The 17,563-nt window shown below is 42.5% G+C and overlaps 1 protein-coding gene across 1 annotated transcript in view; it reads left to right on the top strand.

The window, feature by feature from the left end:
* Positions 1-2,446: 2,446 nt before the first annotated feature.
* The window catches only part of ATP1A3 (ATPase Na+/K+ transporting subunit alpha 3), a 222,081-nt gene continuing 206,964 nt past the window's right edge, over positions 2,447-17,563 (top strand). Inside the window, exon 1 of the mRNA XM_078781318.1 lies at positions 2,447-2,494. Coding sequence (XP_078637444.1) covers positions 2,459-2,494 — 36 coding nt within the window. The 5' untranslated portion in view covers positions 2,447-2,458. The remainder of the gene's footprint in view (positions 2,495-17,563) is intronic.

Raw genomic sequence — 17,563 nt, 5'->3', positions numbered from 1 at the left:
TGCCAGACTGTATCGAAAGCTCAAGATATGTCAAGAGAGTTGGCCTTGATCACATATTTGATATTGAGGACCTCCATCCATTGTTGGTAGAGTACAAGCAACATTTCCAAGGTAGAGTGACCAGTTCAGGATCTGAATTGATTATCTGAGATGAGGCTGTTGGAGAAAAGGAATGATCATTAAAGCAACACGGAGCGAACCTCGGTGCACAAGCTCGATATTTAATTATCAACCACACCATACCGCAGACTTCCCACACATTTGCTGAACACCTCTGCTTGGGCATCTTGGGAATTCATCTCTGGCAGTATTGGGTCACCCATTAGGGAGACTCGGGTCCATTACAATATCATACTATTTGGGTGACTTTTCTGCACCCATAAACCACTGGACGGAATACGTTTAAAGCTGTTGGTTGTACTTGTAGGGAGAAGGGGGAACGGGAAGATTTCAAGGCTGTAAACTAGAACAGTATTTTTTTTTTTTTTTTTTTTTTTTTGTATACTGAATCGAGGCTCGTGAAAGAGCTAACATTTACTTCACAAACAAATCAACCAGACAAACAAAATATATAAAAAGAGGGAGCGGAAGACAAGAGAAGGGGAAGCACACAAACACTTGAGAGCACACAACATTAAGAGCAGGGAGATGTGTGGGAGGGAGAGGGCTTGGGGGGAGGAGGCGTGGGAAGGGGGGGGGGGGGGTGAGAGAAGTATAAAACACAAGGACACCAAGGACTTCCAGGACAGAAGTTGGTATTTCAAAAAAGTGGAATTGGGGTGAAATTAGTGGGGATAGAAAAGATCAAGGTTTTGGATGGGGGAAAATAAGAGATGGTGGTGAACAGCTGTTTTAAAGACCTGGAGGGTGGAGTGGGATTGAAGAGAGTGAGGGAGTTTGTTCCAGAGGCGGGAGAAAAGAGGAATGACGGAGTGAAGGTGAGCAGAGAATCTTGATTTTGGCAGTTTAACCATAAGAGGGTTGCAGGCAGATTTTGTGCGACCTGTAGGAATATTTGCGGGACAGAGCCCAGAGAGCTGGGGGGGGGGGGGGGCAAGGCCAGAGAGGAGTCGGTAGAAGACGGACTCGTCTCGGACAGTACTCGGTACAGACGGAGAGTACTCGGTAATAGAGAACATACCTCCACCTGGCTGAACAGTTTATGTTTTATATCCCACTGATAGGATGGATCTGGATCAGAATCTCAACCAAAATGTAATCGGCTTGTTCTTGTCACCTACCCAACTCATCCACCAAGTTTTGTCATAAGTCGTCCACAACTTTTTGAGATATTGTGTTATATATCGTTTTGGCCGTATCCCTCAATTATGAAGAATCACTTCAAAATTCTCATATCTGGATCTGGATCTTCGCCAAAGTTGAATGCATTCTTCCTTGTCCCACACGCAAACAGTCCACCAAGTTTCGTCCGAATCCGTCCACAACCTTTTTAGATGTCCTGCAGACAGACGAACAGGGGATGAAAACATGATAAACCTCCGTCCACCTCCGAATGTGAAATTTGACCCTTTTCACCTTGAAAATGACTTTGAAAGTGAATATTCATCGAGGGAATTCCGCCCACATCATGTTCGGCATTCCATGCCCTATCGAACGAGCACGGAGTCACTGTATTAACATGCAAAAGGTGTGCTCACTTTTTCTGGAGCACTTTCTGAATGTCGGCAGGTGTACTAATAAACAGGTGTTGGGACAGGTATATAATTATAGTTTCAGCTTGTTAATAAAGGGCGGTCTATGTGAGTTGTACCTCAGGTCGAGTGACACATACAGTACTATATATGAAATTATTTAATTCGGGATCTCAAATGACGTCACAATGGAGGATTCTACGCGTGTGAACTTGTGTTTAACAAACGGAGACAATCAGCAGGCCTTCTCAAACACGGAACTTTGACCCTCGACTCTGACCTCCATCCCCACGTAACGGGGTTGATTACAACATCGCACTGAATAAAAAGTTTAAGGATTCTCCATCATTCCCGGCTCACAAGGCTGGTTCCTCATCGGTACCCTGATATCCGACACCTCAGGCCTGACTAATTACTCTCTTGTTTTTAATCCCCTCGGCATCAATAGCGCCTCGGATCCGCTCCTGGACAAACGATGCGCAGCGACGAGCGGGGATTTGTAATTCAGTCAAGGCACCGGCACGCACGGCATTCCCTCTGGAAAGAGGTGCAAGCAATAAAAGAATCCCGAGGGAACGTGGACATTTGTTTTACTGTATTTCCAAATGCATACAATTAATGACTTCACAAATAGGCAACCAGTAACGCACGTAGCGACGATGCGAGAAGGAATGGCGAACGATAAAAGAAAGATGCCGAGCGCACCGCCGAGCCGCCGCCATTTGCCGTGACGTCATCCGTCCTCCGCTCCGTAGCGCGTGCCGCAGCGCCACACCGCACGCGGGACGCAGAGCCACGGAGTCGACATGGCGACGGCTGATGCAGAGACGAAGGACGCTGAGGTGAGCTTCGCGGCGGGGGGAAAAAACGCTTTGCTCTTACCCCCGTGAGCCCACAAGGTTATTTAGACGTGAGCGAAAAACCTCCGCGCTGTTTTATTCGTTTGCCCGACGTGTTCGTCTGCTCTGTTTTTATTTCCTCTGAGGCATTCGCGCCAAGAAGTCCGCCGGCGTTCCGTCGCGCTCATCGCCCCCTCGACGCCGACAGAGACCGAACCGATGGATTGATGGATGGGGTTCCCTCATAGATTCAGGCTTTTAACGCAGCTGCAGAGAGCAGATACCTCATCGTGGATATTGAAGGACGAAATTATTGTGAAAACCTCATCCGGGGTTAAGATCCTGAGGTGTTTCGTGTCCATCGAATATGAATCGTTAAAGAACCGTTTAGAGGTTTCATTTCAGGTACACAGACACGTCCTGTCGTGAATGTGAAGGAATTGGTCTGATAATAATATTAATCATGCGATGTGACGGGTTTTCTCCATTACTGGGTAACAATATCTCTTTCCCACGAAGACTATTAGTATTAGTATTAATATTATTATTAATAAACGCTTTGACTTTGAGGGGTTAAGGAAACCGATTATGGATGTCGTTAAATTTTCCTTTTTTTTCTCGTTGCAATCAACTAAATTGGGAAGAAGAAGAAGAAGAATAAGAAGAACTAAACCAGGAGTCGTTCGTTATTTGGGTTCAGCTGGATGAATGATGAAATATCTGGACTTATTGAAATGAAAGAATTTGTTGGATTTATTGACTTTAAAGAATAAAGGACCACGGAAGGATACCGAGAAGTAAATAAATAAATAGTTGAATGTCAGAATTGGAATTACGAAAAGAGAATGTAATGATGAAGAAGAGGGAGTAAACTATGTCTCCAGGAGGAGTGTTGAAATATTAGGCATTTAAACAGAGGTGAAATGAAGACTAAGGAAGGTGGATTCGTGGGGAGAATATGACGTTTCTAATCAGGTTATTTGAAGGTTTGGATCATGATTTTAAAAAAGTCATCGATTGAAAAACATTGAGTTACTTTGTGTGCATATGTAGTCACGTGCTAAAGTTGAATGGCAGGTTTAGGTTGGACTAAAATATGAGGGGTGTGAGGAGGAGGAGTGTGAGGAGGAGGGGTGTGAGGAGGAGGGGTGAAAAAGATTTGTGGAAAGATAAAATGGAGAGGTAACACAAAAGTTGAAGTGCATGGGATAAAAGGAGAGTTAAAGTGAAAGGAGCTGCATAAATAAAAGGAGAATAGTGGGAATTGTAAGGAAGAGGCAAAAATATAGACATGTGAAAGGGAATGTGGGGTGACAAAGGGAGAGTAGAAAGGAGAAAGAATGGATACATTGAAATGGTTTCTGACATGAATAAGGGAAAACATATGGGGGGGGGGGGGGTAGGGGGGGGCTGTAGAAGGAAAAAGGTACTGTAATGAAACAGCTCAGGTAAAGCAGAACAAACAATAATACAATAATCTGAGGCGAATATAGTGGGGGTATATAATTATAGTGGGGTATTATAATATATAGTGGGGGTATTATAATTATAGTGGGGTATTATAATATATAGTGGGAATATAGTGTGGGTATTATAATTATAGTGGGGTATTATAATATATAGTGGGAATATAGGGGGGGGGGGTATTATAATTATAGTGGGGTATTATAATATATAGTGGGAATAAAGTGGGGATATTATAATTATAGTGGGGTATTATAATATATAGTGGGGGTATTATAATTATAGTGGGTTATTATAATATATAGTGGGAATATAGTGGGGGTATTATAATTATAGTGGGTGTATTATAATATATAGTGGGAATATAGTGGGCGTATTATAATTATAGTGGGGTATTATAATATATAGTGGGGGTATTATAATTATAGTGGGTTATTATAATATATAGTGGGAATATAGTGGGGGTATTATAATTATAGTGGGGTATTATAATATATAGTGGGGGTATTATAATTATAGTGGGTTATTATAATATATAGTGGGAATATAGTGGGGGTATTATAATTATAGTGGGTGTATTATAATATATAGTGGGAATATAGTGGGCGTATTATAATTATAGTGGGGTATTATAATATATAGTGGGAATATAGTGGGGGTATTATAATTATAGTGGGGTATTATAATATAAAGCAGGGAATATAGTGGGGGTATTATAATTATAGTGGGGTATTATAATATATATATAGTGGGAATTGTTTAGTATATATATATATATATATATATATATATATATATATATAGTAATATATATATAGTGGGAAAAAGTGGGTATCCCAAGCGTTACTGAAAGGGTAAAAATGGTTGAGAAGAGTGATGGAAGTTAATGTAGAAGGAAGTAGAGGACGGGGAAGACCGAGAAAGACTTGGCTAAAGACGGTGGAAGAAGAAATGCGGGCAAGGGGGTTAACAAGGAGAGATGTAGAAAATAGGGCAAAATGGAGAAGATTGTCATGGGGGACCGCAAGGCTAACCCCCGCTCTAGCAGGGAGAATGGCCTTAAAATGCATGTTGTTGTGTTGTTGTATTATAATATATAGTGGGGGTATTATAATATAAAGCAGGGAATATAGTGGGGGTATTATAATTATAGTGGGTTATTATAATATATAGTGGGAATATAGTGGGGGTATTATAATTATAGTGGGGGTTTAGATGAGGTGCAGTGGCCGAGAGTAAATGGTCATCATCGTCATGCATCAATTTCTAGGCTAGAGTTGCAATCCTGGATGGGTTGCCACGATGCAGGATACTTGACCGAGTGTGTTGGAATTTGTTCAGGGTGCCGGCGATAGCTCACCGACTCTCCGCGAAGGATACCGTGGAGTCTTTAATGGCCACAAACGAATGCTGGCAGACAGGATGCCCTGCTTAACGTACATCCGAGGGATGGCACACACACACATTGATGAATCACCTTGCCTGTAAAACACCAGGGATGAAACCACCTGAATTTGGATTCGAACCCAGGCGAGACGGCTCAGAGGCGGGTGCACATATCTCTAAGCTATCCTGCCAGTACTGAGAGGAAAGAAGGAGTTAAAAAAAGAAGTGATGGTGTGGTAGAGGAAAGAGGAGCAGTGGGAAGATTGGAGGAAGATTAAGGGAGGAGGTGTTAGGATGGGGAGGAAGAGGTACGAAGATGAGTGGAGATGTTGAGGGAAGAAAAAGGTGATGGGAACACTAGAGGGGACATTGACAGTATAGGTGATGAGGATCGAGTGGTGAGAAGACTAGAGGGGAGATTAAAGGAAAAGGTTAGTGTGATGATGGCGGAGGAAAGACGAGTGGTTGGATAACTTTCTGTGAATTGGCAATCAAGCGTTGAAATGTGTAGTTATTTTGTTTTCATCATAAGCTGTGGGATTTTAGGAATATGTACAGAATGCATGAATAGGGGATGTTGAAAGATTGGAAGATTGGCCATGAGCCTATTCACACCATCATAATTTGTCTTTGTAAAATTTTTGTCCATAATTTGTCTTTGCAAATTACAAACCGGGTTTTCAGTTCAATGGTAAACCTCTAGAACGACCTCTGTAAGGACCAAGCAGGAATCGTGAGCATGTTATAACCAATGTGTTGGCACAGACTGGCATGCCCTTGCCGCAGTGACAGAGGCGCAGCAATGCAGCAACGCAGCAACCACCGCCTCCTTCCCCTCCCGCTGCCCCACACCCATTGCCGTGTACGTGCCTCTGCATGGAAATGGGAATAAATGCGCAATTGCCTCCCCCACATCCCCTTTCCCCCCTCCGCACCTTCCAAACATATCCGCTCGCCCAGTGCTGGCCCACCTTCTCAATATACTTCATATCCCAATAAGAGCTTCAAATATTGCTTCGATGGAAAAGACTTGCATTTTCATTTTATAATGAGGAACTTGTGTGAAGGATGTGCGAGGTAATTTAACACAGGGGGAAGAGATGTGTTGGTGATGTGGGGAGTGGGTGTTGGTGGTGTGGCAGAGGATGAGAAGAACGAAACATGGTGAGACCCTGAGGGAATAAAATACCTCCACAATGGAGTGTGGATACAAGGTGCACCCTCATAAGAGTACGAAATATTTTAGTTGTCCAAGCACGTACTCACTCAAAAAGGCACATTATTGCATAGAGCTTGTACACCGTATGAAAGCAGGCCAACATTTACATGGGCACAGCCACATTGTGAAGTTTTACCCTCTGAGTGCCCATGACCTTGTTAATTTATCCTCCATCCTGATGTAATTTATACAAATCTTACTAGAGAGTTTGAGATGCCCGATATAGAAATTCCCACGCATGTTTCGAGCCAGTTCATTAATCATGGGTTTATCTTTTCCAAAAAATTATTTGACATCAAGCATGCGTACTATTGATGTCATGTACGCATGAATAAAGCGATTTTAAAATGCACAAAAAGTTGTGCTTTCTGAACTTTGGCTTTGAAAATAAATTATTGTTTTTTTATAATCAGTTCAGGGCAATAATGAACAACTGCATTTTATCATTCTGGAGCTACTGTTCAGAAAATACTGCTTGCATTGCATTTTTATTTATTTATAACTTATTTCATTTAAAAATTTTCACCGGAGGACTCGTGTGTCCTGGTCGTCTGCCATTTAACCGGCCCTGGTCATTAGTGAACGGTGGATCCCACCGTGCTCCCCAGTCGACCCCATAAGAAGATGGGAATAATTGGGGCTGCAAAGAAGAAGCAGTACTGTCGTGAAATGGTTCCTCACATGCACAGGACATTTCTATGAAAGGAGCATTTTGTGGATTCGTGGTTGCAATCATTCCTATTTTTTAAATGTCAGACTTGCACATTAAGGTACATCATTACCAGGTTTAGAAAATCGATTCGTTGCTCTAGTATCCTGTTGTTTTTTTGTTTTGTTTTTAACACAAAATGCATGTCTTACTGTTGTTATATGTATGCGCAATTCAGTGATAATTATAATTATGTCACCACTGTTTCACTATAGTATAAAAATTGTCTTTATGCAAGGAACTTTGACAATGCCACTTATATTGTACATCTGATGTACAAGCTCCTCCACAATACCGTATGTGAGTTCTCTTACAAGGAACTTCCATGTCGGAGGCCATTTGGCCCATCAAAGCCTGCAGGATGATTGTTTGTCCATGCTCTATGCTTTTTTTAATGCTGAGTGTCAAGCAAAGAAGCAGCACATACCATTTTTGAAGTCTTTGGTATGACTCGTCTGAGGTTTGAGCCGCCGATCTCCTGGTAACAATCCTTAGACAATGTAGGGACTCTGTTAAATCATTATTTGCCAGGAACATTTTGGAAACCTGGCAATCCCAAGCTCTTATGCTGGTAAATTTTTCAATTGTCGTTGATTTTCTTTTTTGTTTGTGAAATAAAGGGTAAATCTCCATTAAAAAGTGTCAAATGAAGGGGAATCTGTGGCGGAACGTTGTTTTGGAATTCATCTACATTCTATACATAACATGGCTTTGTTGATATGTATGACAAATTTGGCCACGATTATGCCTTGGCAAAAAAGATTGACATCAGTATGATTCACTCCTCAAATACCTGCATAGCATTTCATAATGTATCGGGAAACATGCTACTTTTTTGAACTCTGTAATGGAGACATTTATATGCATAATGGCTGTTTTTAAGTCAAAAGCTTGCTTGTGTTTCTCTTTCCCTTCAAGCTTGCTATTTAGTTAGTATACTCACGTACCCCTTACTTGCACTTGGCAAGGTACTGACTGTTGAGGATGAAGCAAGTGCAAAGGGTGTAAAGTCATCAATTGTATTCAAGAAGGGTGGGCGAGATGCGGGGAGGGGATACGGGGGTTATTGATGAGAGCTGCTGCAAGATGGAGTGGAATGAGGTGCAGTCCAGCAGAGTTCAACATAGTGATACATATTAAAAAGTTAATGTTACCAATAATGTCTTATTCGATTTATATGATCTAGCTTGCATGAAGGATGCTCTCAAACTCAGAGCGGACGCCGTAACCATTATCCACTGAGTCTGGGAACGATCCTGAAACAGGGGAGAGGCATTGTGTAGAGGCATTGTAGGGACTGTGTTAAATAATCATTGCTCAGGGACATTTTGGAAACCTTATATATATTTTCAATGATCTTTGATTTCGTTTTTTTTGTGTGAAATAAAGGGGAAATCTCCATTAAAAAGTGTAAAATGAAATCCAGATACATAAAGTGCATTTGTGAATTTTCTACCAAATACAATTTGCTACCTTCTGGACCCAGAATATTCTTCTCTCCAAGACAGCTGTTCACCGTCATCTCAGCTCATCCCCCATCAAACCATGATCTTTTCTACCCCCGTCAATCCCCACCCCAAGCCCACCTCCTTCCAAATTTCTAGTTTTTCCTTCATGAGTCTGCTTCTGTGTACCCATGTTGTCCACCCCATGCATCCTCCCCTACCTCACTTTCCTTATTTGTCTAAGTCTCCTCTCGTTTCTCCTTCCACCCTGCTGTTGGTTTTTCTACCCTCTTTCTACTGTTCCTTTTGTTCCATTGCATCCTGATCCGTTCAGTGTTCTAACTCTTCCATAAGCCTTGACACTGTATACAAAAAACCCCCGGTTGGGAATACTTTTATTTTTTAGCACTGTCCCCTCGGACCTACACACACCTCTACGACTGCTTCACAAAATTTTGGATGCCCTCGTAATAAAATGATGTCGGTTGGTTCCCAATCCATTCCCGCACCGCCACTTGGACCTCATCCTCTCAGCTTGCGACCAAGGAGAGCTTCCTTCGTCAGGCCAAACGGATAAAAATCCAATGATGTGAGATTCAGAATGTAAGGTGGGTGGGTACCAATTGACAACCAAGATCCTCAATGCACTTCACTAAATAGTAAAATTCACTTTCTTTATTGAGTTACCCTCATTTATTCAATAGTGACGACTTGAACAAGTCTTTCATTGCAGCAAAATCCCAAGCTCTTATTCTGTCCCTCCACCAGGATCAACTTTTGAATGCCTCTCCCCTGTTTGCAGTTTACTTCTCTGGCCAACCCTTAACCCTTGAAAGGGGGTACACTTCTTGGAGCTCCTAGGCATCACTATATATTAAAGCCGATCTTGGCTGGACTATCTCCAACTGGTCTATCCCTTAATATTGTCGGCAGAACCTAATCCATTATTAGCCCCTTGGAGCTCATTACATTGCATCAATTAATGAGCTGCTTAGAATATAAGGTCTTCATCCAAATCATCATGGAGTAAAGATGCCCCATTCTGGGATTGTGCAGCTTATTTTCATCTTTCTAATTTGGAGGCTATTGAATCCATTACCTTCCATTTTATTGGCATCTTGGCAGGATAGTGCATGTCCTTGTGTAATCTTTCTGAAAATTGCTACATTTTTTTTTACCTCTGCCACTAAAGGTTGATGGAGGTTATGTTTTCACCCCTGTCTGTTTGTCTGTCCATTTGTTTGTGAACAAAATATCTCAAAAAGTTATTGATGGATTCGGACGAAATGTGGCAGAGATGTAGCGTATGTGACAAGTACGAAATGATTCGATTTTGGTGAAGATCCGGATTCGGATCCGGCTACTAGAATTTTTAAAGTGATTCTTCACCATTGGAAGATCGGGCCAAAAACGATACACAGCAGGATATCTCAAAAAGTTATAAATTGATTTTGACGAAACTTGTTGGACAGGTTGTGTGTGTGACAAGGAAGATTCGATTCAATTTTGTGGAAAGATCCGGATGCGGATGCAGCTAGTATAATTTTTAAAGTGATTCTTCACCATTGAGTAATATGGCCAACCAGGCGGAGGTACGCTCTCGACTGAGTGCCATTCTAGTTTGGACGTGTGTTTATTATCCATGTTATACCCGAAGCTATCATGCTGGAGGTGGTGCCATTTTTTTTTTACGGCGTAGCCCATAGGACAAAGCCGTCTAGAACAGTGTTTGTCCGTATGTATGTCCCTTCAAACGTGTACCGTACCAATCAGAGCTGTATATGACAGGGTGACGTGATTACGTCTGATGCCATTACCGTGGTATGGCGGCTGCCTCCGCACACCGCCATTTTAATTCCAATTTTGTTCAGGCGAACATATCGTCGAACCTGTCATACATCACAATCGCCATGCTCTACCTTTATGCTTTTCATTCTGTGTTAAAACACAAACAAACAGATTGTTAAAATGACCATCAAATATCGAAAGGATAGGCGTTACGGGTCTTCCAACAATACGGTACGTATAGGCCTTATGCTTCATGCCTCGCCTTCGGACCGCTTCGGACAAATTAAGCCCAGGTTTCTTAATACAGTAGTGCATAGTTTCAGTCGTATCGTTTTCGGAATAATAATAATAAAGTAAATATAACCATAACACTTTCATCCTATAAATGTCGTGAATGGAAAGTTAATGGATTTTGGTGTACTAGGGCATGCCCGTACTATATCTATATCTAAAATTATATCCCCCCCCTCTATTTACATGAAATGGTTTGGTCCAAAGCGAACGGCTTGCGAGTGGTGACAATCCCCCCCCTCTATTTACATGCAATGGTTTGGTCCAAAGCGAACGGCTTCCGGAGTTTGGTAAAGAAATCGCCATCGCGTGCACAAACGCGCAGGAAAGCGAATGAATCGCAAATTCGTTTTTATTAGTTGTAAAACATAGTTTAACGCCAACATAGTTTGCAAACGTGAAATAAATGAATACGCTCTCAAATGTGCCATCCGAGGCAGAGTGTGCCCGCCACGTTCGGCACACGCGATCGTTCGCTGCTCTCTGATTGGTTGAATCGTTTTTTGGACATAGCTCGGTAAGTAATTGTCCGATTAATATGAAACCTTGAAAAGGCACATCCTCGGGTCCCCAGCAATATACCTGGCAAGTTAAAAGTATATCGGACCCGTGGTTGTCGAGAAACAGCGGTCACAGACAAACAAACGTACAGACAGACAGAGATTACTGGAATTATAGATAGATGGTTCATGAATCAATGATAAAGTGGTGTAACCGCGGAGTTAAGGAATTAGCCTCAGTTTTTTTATTTATAGTAATATCATTTTCGAAATAATGATAACTTAAAGTTATTATAATAAATGTAATCGTCACACTAATCCCTTCGTAGTGACTGCAAAGTTACAGGTTAAAATATATCCTCTATCTGTTAAAGTAGCTGCAGTTTTGTGTCACGCTACGTCATTACGTCTATCTTCAACTAAAGCATCAAACAAGCCCGGCTACGCCGCTGTCAGACTTTTGGTCTTGTTCTATTACTCCTAAGGTGGCCATTTTAAAATCCAAAATGGCGGCCCTAATTTGACGTTTTTGATAATATCTTTGCAGCCACATTACATAAAATGATTTTTTTCATTAAATTTGTGCGGGCATACTTTCAGCACAACTAAATACTATGTACTTTTGTATGTGGATAAATGTTAAAATTAGCTATATAATTACATTGATTATTATATTTGTTTAATGTTGTATTGTTGTGCATTATGTAAGAAGTGATGTCCTAACATCGTTTTTTTTCTTTCAGGTAATGAAATCTTCAATGATAATGCATTATGGCATCTGCAGAAGAAGAGCCCCAAACAAACAACACAACAACAGGCATTTTAAGGCCATTTTCCCCGCCAGAGCGGGGGTTAGCCTTGCAGTCCCCATGACAATCTTCTCTATTTGACCTTATTTTCTGCATATCTCCCTTGTCAACCACCTTGCCCGCATTTCTTGTTCCACCACCTTTAGCCAAGTCTTTCTCAGTCTTCCCAGTCCTCTACTTCTTTCGACATTCATTTCCATCACTCTTCTGAACCAGTCACTTTCATCCTTCCTCAACACATGACCAAACCATCCCAACCTGTTTCTCTTCAAAGCATCCATCACAGGCTCTATTCCCATCAACAAACAACAACATGCATTTTAAAGGCCATTTTCCCTGCTAGAGCGGGGGTTAGCCTTGCGGTCCCCATGACAATCTTCTCCATTTTGCCCTGTTTTCTGCATCTCTCCTTGTTAACCCCCTTGCCCGCATTTCTTCTTCCACCATCTTTAGCCAAGTCTTTCTCGGTCTTCCCCGTCTTCTACTTCCTTCTACATTCATTTCCATCACTCTTCTCAACCAGTCACTTTCATCCTTCCTCAACACATGACCAAACCATCTCAACCTGTTCCTCTTCACAGCATCAATCACAGGCTCTATTCCCATCATCTTTCGCAATTCATCATTTGTCTTCCTCTCTCTCAACGATACTCTGCACATCCGTCGAACCATTCGCATTTCCACCCTTTCCAACCTTCGTTGCTGCTCTACGTTCATTACCCATGTCTCGCTCCCATAAATCATAACACTTCTCACACATGCAGCATACACCTTTCCCTTCAGCTTCAACGACACTCCCCTCATCATCAGCACGCCACTCAATTCCCGAAACTTCTTCCATGCACATCTCACTCGAGCAACCGTTGCCGAGTCTGATCCACCTTCTCCATTCAGCATGTCTCCGAGGTAGCAAAATGTTTTCACACCTTCCAGCTTCACACCGTCTCCAAGATCCAACTCAACATTTCCTCCATCTGCAGCTCCCTCTGTGCACACCTTACATTTGAATGTAGCTGCCACACTGGTTAATGACCCTCTCAGACCACTACATTTTTGATGAACCCACTCAGCGCACATTGTACACTGAATGGAGTTCACTCCGACACCCTTCCTACACACAGCACAGGGCCACTTCCCAGTTCTTTCCACCTCACCACATGCTTTACCACTTGCCATCACCTTCGTCTTTCCGATATTCACCTTCAGACCTTTTGTCTCCATACATTCCTTCCACGTGTTCATCTTTTCCTTCAGTCCATCCATACTTTCCGCAATCAACACCAGATCATCTGCATACAACAACTCCCACGGTAAACCCTCCTTTACGTTCTGAGCCAGCACCTCCATCACAGCTACAAATAGTAGTGGACTTAGTACCGACCCCTGATGCACTCCCACCTTCACCTCAAACTCACCACTGTTCCCGTCCTTCGTCCTTACAGCTGTGCGCGCTCTGTTGTACATTGCCATCACTACTCTGATCAACCATTCCTCCACTCCTAACTTCATCAATGCCCATGTCAATACTTTGCGTGGAACCCGATCGAATGCTTTCTCCAGATCAACAAACCCAAGAAACAACTTCTTCCTCTTCTCCATGTACTTCTCCTGCAACTGCCTCACAATGAAAAGCGCGTCTGTCGTTCCTCTTCCTGGCATAAATCCAAACTGCATTTCGTCGATCTTCACTTTCTTCCTTATCCTCCTCTCCAACACCCTTTCCAATACCTTCATTCCATGCTCCAATAACTTTATCGCTCGGTACGAGCCACACTCCAGAGGGTCACCTTTCCCCTTGTATAGAGGGACGAGGGTACTCAGTTCCCAATCCACTGGAATGCGGCCTTCTTTCACCACCAGATTACAGATCTCTGTCATTCTCTTCACACCCCAACTTCCTGCTGCCTTCAACATATCTCCCACAACTCCCGTCGGCCCTCCCGCTTTTCTACCCTTCATTGCTTTTATCGCTTCCTCAACTTCCTTCTCAGTTATCTTCTCTGCCGGTCCTAAAACTGAGTTACTCTCTATGTTGCTATCTTATTCATCAGCATTTCCATATATCTCTTCCATTTTCCTTTAATTCCATCTGGGTCCACAACAATTTGTCCCACTTCATCCTTCAAGCAATTCACCCCCATCACATCGCACCTCTCTTTCGCTATCTGCTTTGCAATCCTCAATACCGCTCTCTGACCCTTTTCCGAATCCAAGCATTCTCCAAACATTTTCCTGCATGCCTCCTGCGCCTTTGCTACCTCTTTCTTTGCAGCCTTCTTGGCTGCCTTATAACTTTCATGCTCTGCCTTTTCTGCCCCCGTACCCTTGGCCTTTTTCCACTCCTTGAACTTCTTCAATCCTCTTTGAATCAATCCTCTTTCGCCATGAAAGAGCTGAATGTGGTAACCTATACTTTGTACCTGATAGCAAAAGACTCCATGATACACCAGTTGCAGTTTTGAAGGAATGAAAGACTTCATGACATCCTAAATGCTACAATTGGTGACACATTGTTCCCACATAGCTCGAGATGAAAAGAATTACCATATTGTCAATTATAGTGAAAACAACAACTGGAAAGTACGCCTTGGTCACGTTCTAGTTCCTGATTTTGCTTTGAAGGTGAATGACATCCCCTTCACTCATTTACTGGTACAGGAGTCACCCAAAGACAGGAATTCCTCAATAAAATTCTCAACGGTGAAGGTGATTTGAAAGGAATAACTATAGGCAAACCACACTCCTGAAGTTCTGTCTATGTGCTCCAGAATTGGCACGACTCACGAAAGAGACTGAAGATATAATTGGCATGACAACAGCAGTCAGTGCTCATCATCACCACTTGACGACAGCCAAATTAATTAATAGAGGAAAATGTGTTAACCAGCTATGGGCAGTATTGGAACCTTGCAACCCATTTGCTGGCACATCGCGCAGGCTTCACAACATAATGACAAAGTAGATGATGCCTGAGGATATTTAAAGAGACAACCTGAACATGGAAAAACATGGACAACATGCACTTCAATCCTTCATTGAGTAACGGATCCGCAGGCCTACATATTTATGGGATCCAATGAAGAAAGAAAAGTTCCTCAACTGGAGTGATGTCTGCAAGTCTATCGAGCTGAAAGATGCCAAAGGTAGCATGGAACTGAAAGCAACAAATTCACTGTTTGTCCAAAGTCAAATCATCAAATAGATCTTGAATAAGTGGTATCAAATCATGAATTCACAGCTGTCAACCCCAACCTTATCAACTCTGATGGATCCCTCAATTATTGTGCAATCAAAAGTGAAGTCATACATGTCTTGGAAGAACTCCCATTCCAAGAGGATGATCAAACGGACAGAGATGCAGTAACTGGCAATTTTGACAACACCTCCCTTGTGATTGATAGAGCCTGGTGTTGGCTTAGGATGCCGGCGGTTAGGATGCCGGCTTGGGATCCGAGGATCCTGGGTTCGAATCCCGGTCATCGCTGAATTAACGCCAGGAGGGTCGACTCAGCCTGTCATCCTTCCGAGGTCGGCAAATCGAGTACCAGTTCACTGGTAATTCCCTGTGTGTTGCAAGAGGCGACTAACAGCGTTGGCGGCAGGAAGGGCATCTGGCCGTAAAACATTCCTTCTAAAAGGGGGCCAAGGTGCCCGAAAAAGGCCAACCCCTGCTCTGCGGGGAAAAATGGCCTCTAAAGGTGGTTCTTCTACCTTGTGATTGATGGCATGCCAGTTGCACATGAAGTTATGTCATCAGCAAGCCCTAAAACCAGCAAAGAACTTGATGATGAACGCCGCAAGGCTTATAAAGGCGAGGTGTAAGAGATATGAAGGTGGTCGATTGATATTTGACATCTACGTACGACAAAATTCTGTGAAGGATATGATGCATCATGGCTAAACTTCAGAGACATCAATTTGTGGATTTTGTGTTGTTGATGCTACACCTATCAAAGATTCAAAGGCATTCTTGGCAAACAACACAAAAGTTGGCAAATGGCAAGTATCCATAACAATATCTTTATGTTCAGACTGATGTTGAAGACTCTCTTCCATCAATGGATGTCAGCAACTAAATGGAAGCAGATACATTGATGTTATTGCATGCAGCTGAATAATGTGCTAAGGGAAAGACTATTCACGTCATGACTCAGGACACCGATGTCCATTTATTGGATTTAAGGAGATTGCCTCAGCTTGGGCACCGGACAGCAATGATCCTTGGAACAGGAGAACAACAGTCTTGTTGACACCAATCTATGACAGTCTAGGGGCATCAAAAACAGCAGCTCTTCCAGACTTCCACTGAGTAACTGGATGTGACACTTGTGGACAAATTTGTGGCAAGGGAAAGAGAACTGCTTTTAAAATATTCTGGGAATCTAAAACACCAGCAATCCAGGCACTGATAGAACCTGGAACTGAGGAAGTACCATCCCAAAATGTCATCCCTAGATGTGAACAGTTTGTGCCAGTTGAAGAGTACAAAAACAAGACCAATAGTCTAACAGCGGCGTAGCCGGACTTGTTTGATACTTTAGTTGAAGAGGATAGTATGACCTGGGTGGGGATACCAGTTTGCAGTTGGCAAGTAATGTAAGTATTCATTTTTTTGTTCAATGAATTCCACATTCCTGTTCCACCTTCAGTCAAACGTCAGACATTGACAGCAGGGTCGTGAAGGACTTGAACATAAAGCGTACCCAGTCTGAATGTTGCTATATCTAGTCAATGGCGAAACTCCAAATGGGGAATCCGCGAATGTTATGGATGGAATCCCTTACGTCATTTCCTCATTCTGCTTTAAACTCAATATCTCTATTTTCATTCCAAACAGCATCATTCATCATTCCAATCACAAACTAATACCATGGTATTAATATATCAAAATATAATGTAAAATCACGATTGTATTGAGATATTATGAAACCAATGAACCGTCATCATCTGTTCACTTCCGGATTCGGGAGCAAGGTCCGTGTCTATCTCATTTCAAAATCAAAAATAAATGAATTATAATTGTATTGAGGAATTTCTGAAACTCCTACCTACCTGACGACACCCGCTGGGACCGCAAAACGTTCCACAGAAGGTCATTATATTTCCTTTTAGTAAGATATGCAGCTGTAATGGTTACTAAACACTGTCCCTCTGTCATGTGACCAGATCCTCAGCTCTGATTGGTAGACTTTGTGAGGGACATGAATACATGTGCATACATCGGCGGATAGACAGATAAATGCTGTTCCAGACCACATTGCCTTATGGGCTATGCCGTGAAAAGAGCAGGAAAAAACAGCCGGAAACCTCAGATGGGATCGCTTCAGGAAGAAATCAGGGGGTAGACGAAATTCCACCAACATTAGGTGCATGGTGCCAGCGCATCTTTCAAGCTCACATGCAAAGTTTTTTCTGGAACCAGGACCTAGTGATTCATCTCATTCTAAGGGATCCATATCCG

The sequence above is a fragment of the Myxine glutinosa genome, chromosome 7, assembly GCF_964187855.1.
Source record: "Myxine glutinosa chromosome 7, kmMyxGlut1.1, whole genome shotgun sequence".
Lineage (NCBI taxonomy): Eukaryota > Metazoa > Chordata > Myxini > Myxiniformes > Myxinidae > Myxine > Myxine glutinosa.
This window is presented reverse-complemented; position numbering and strand designations above follow the sequence as displayed.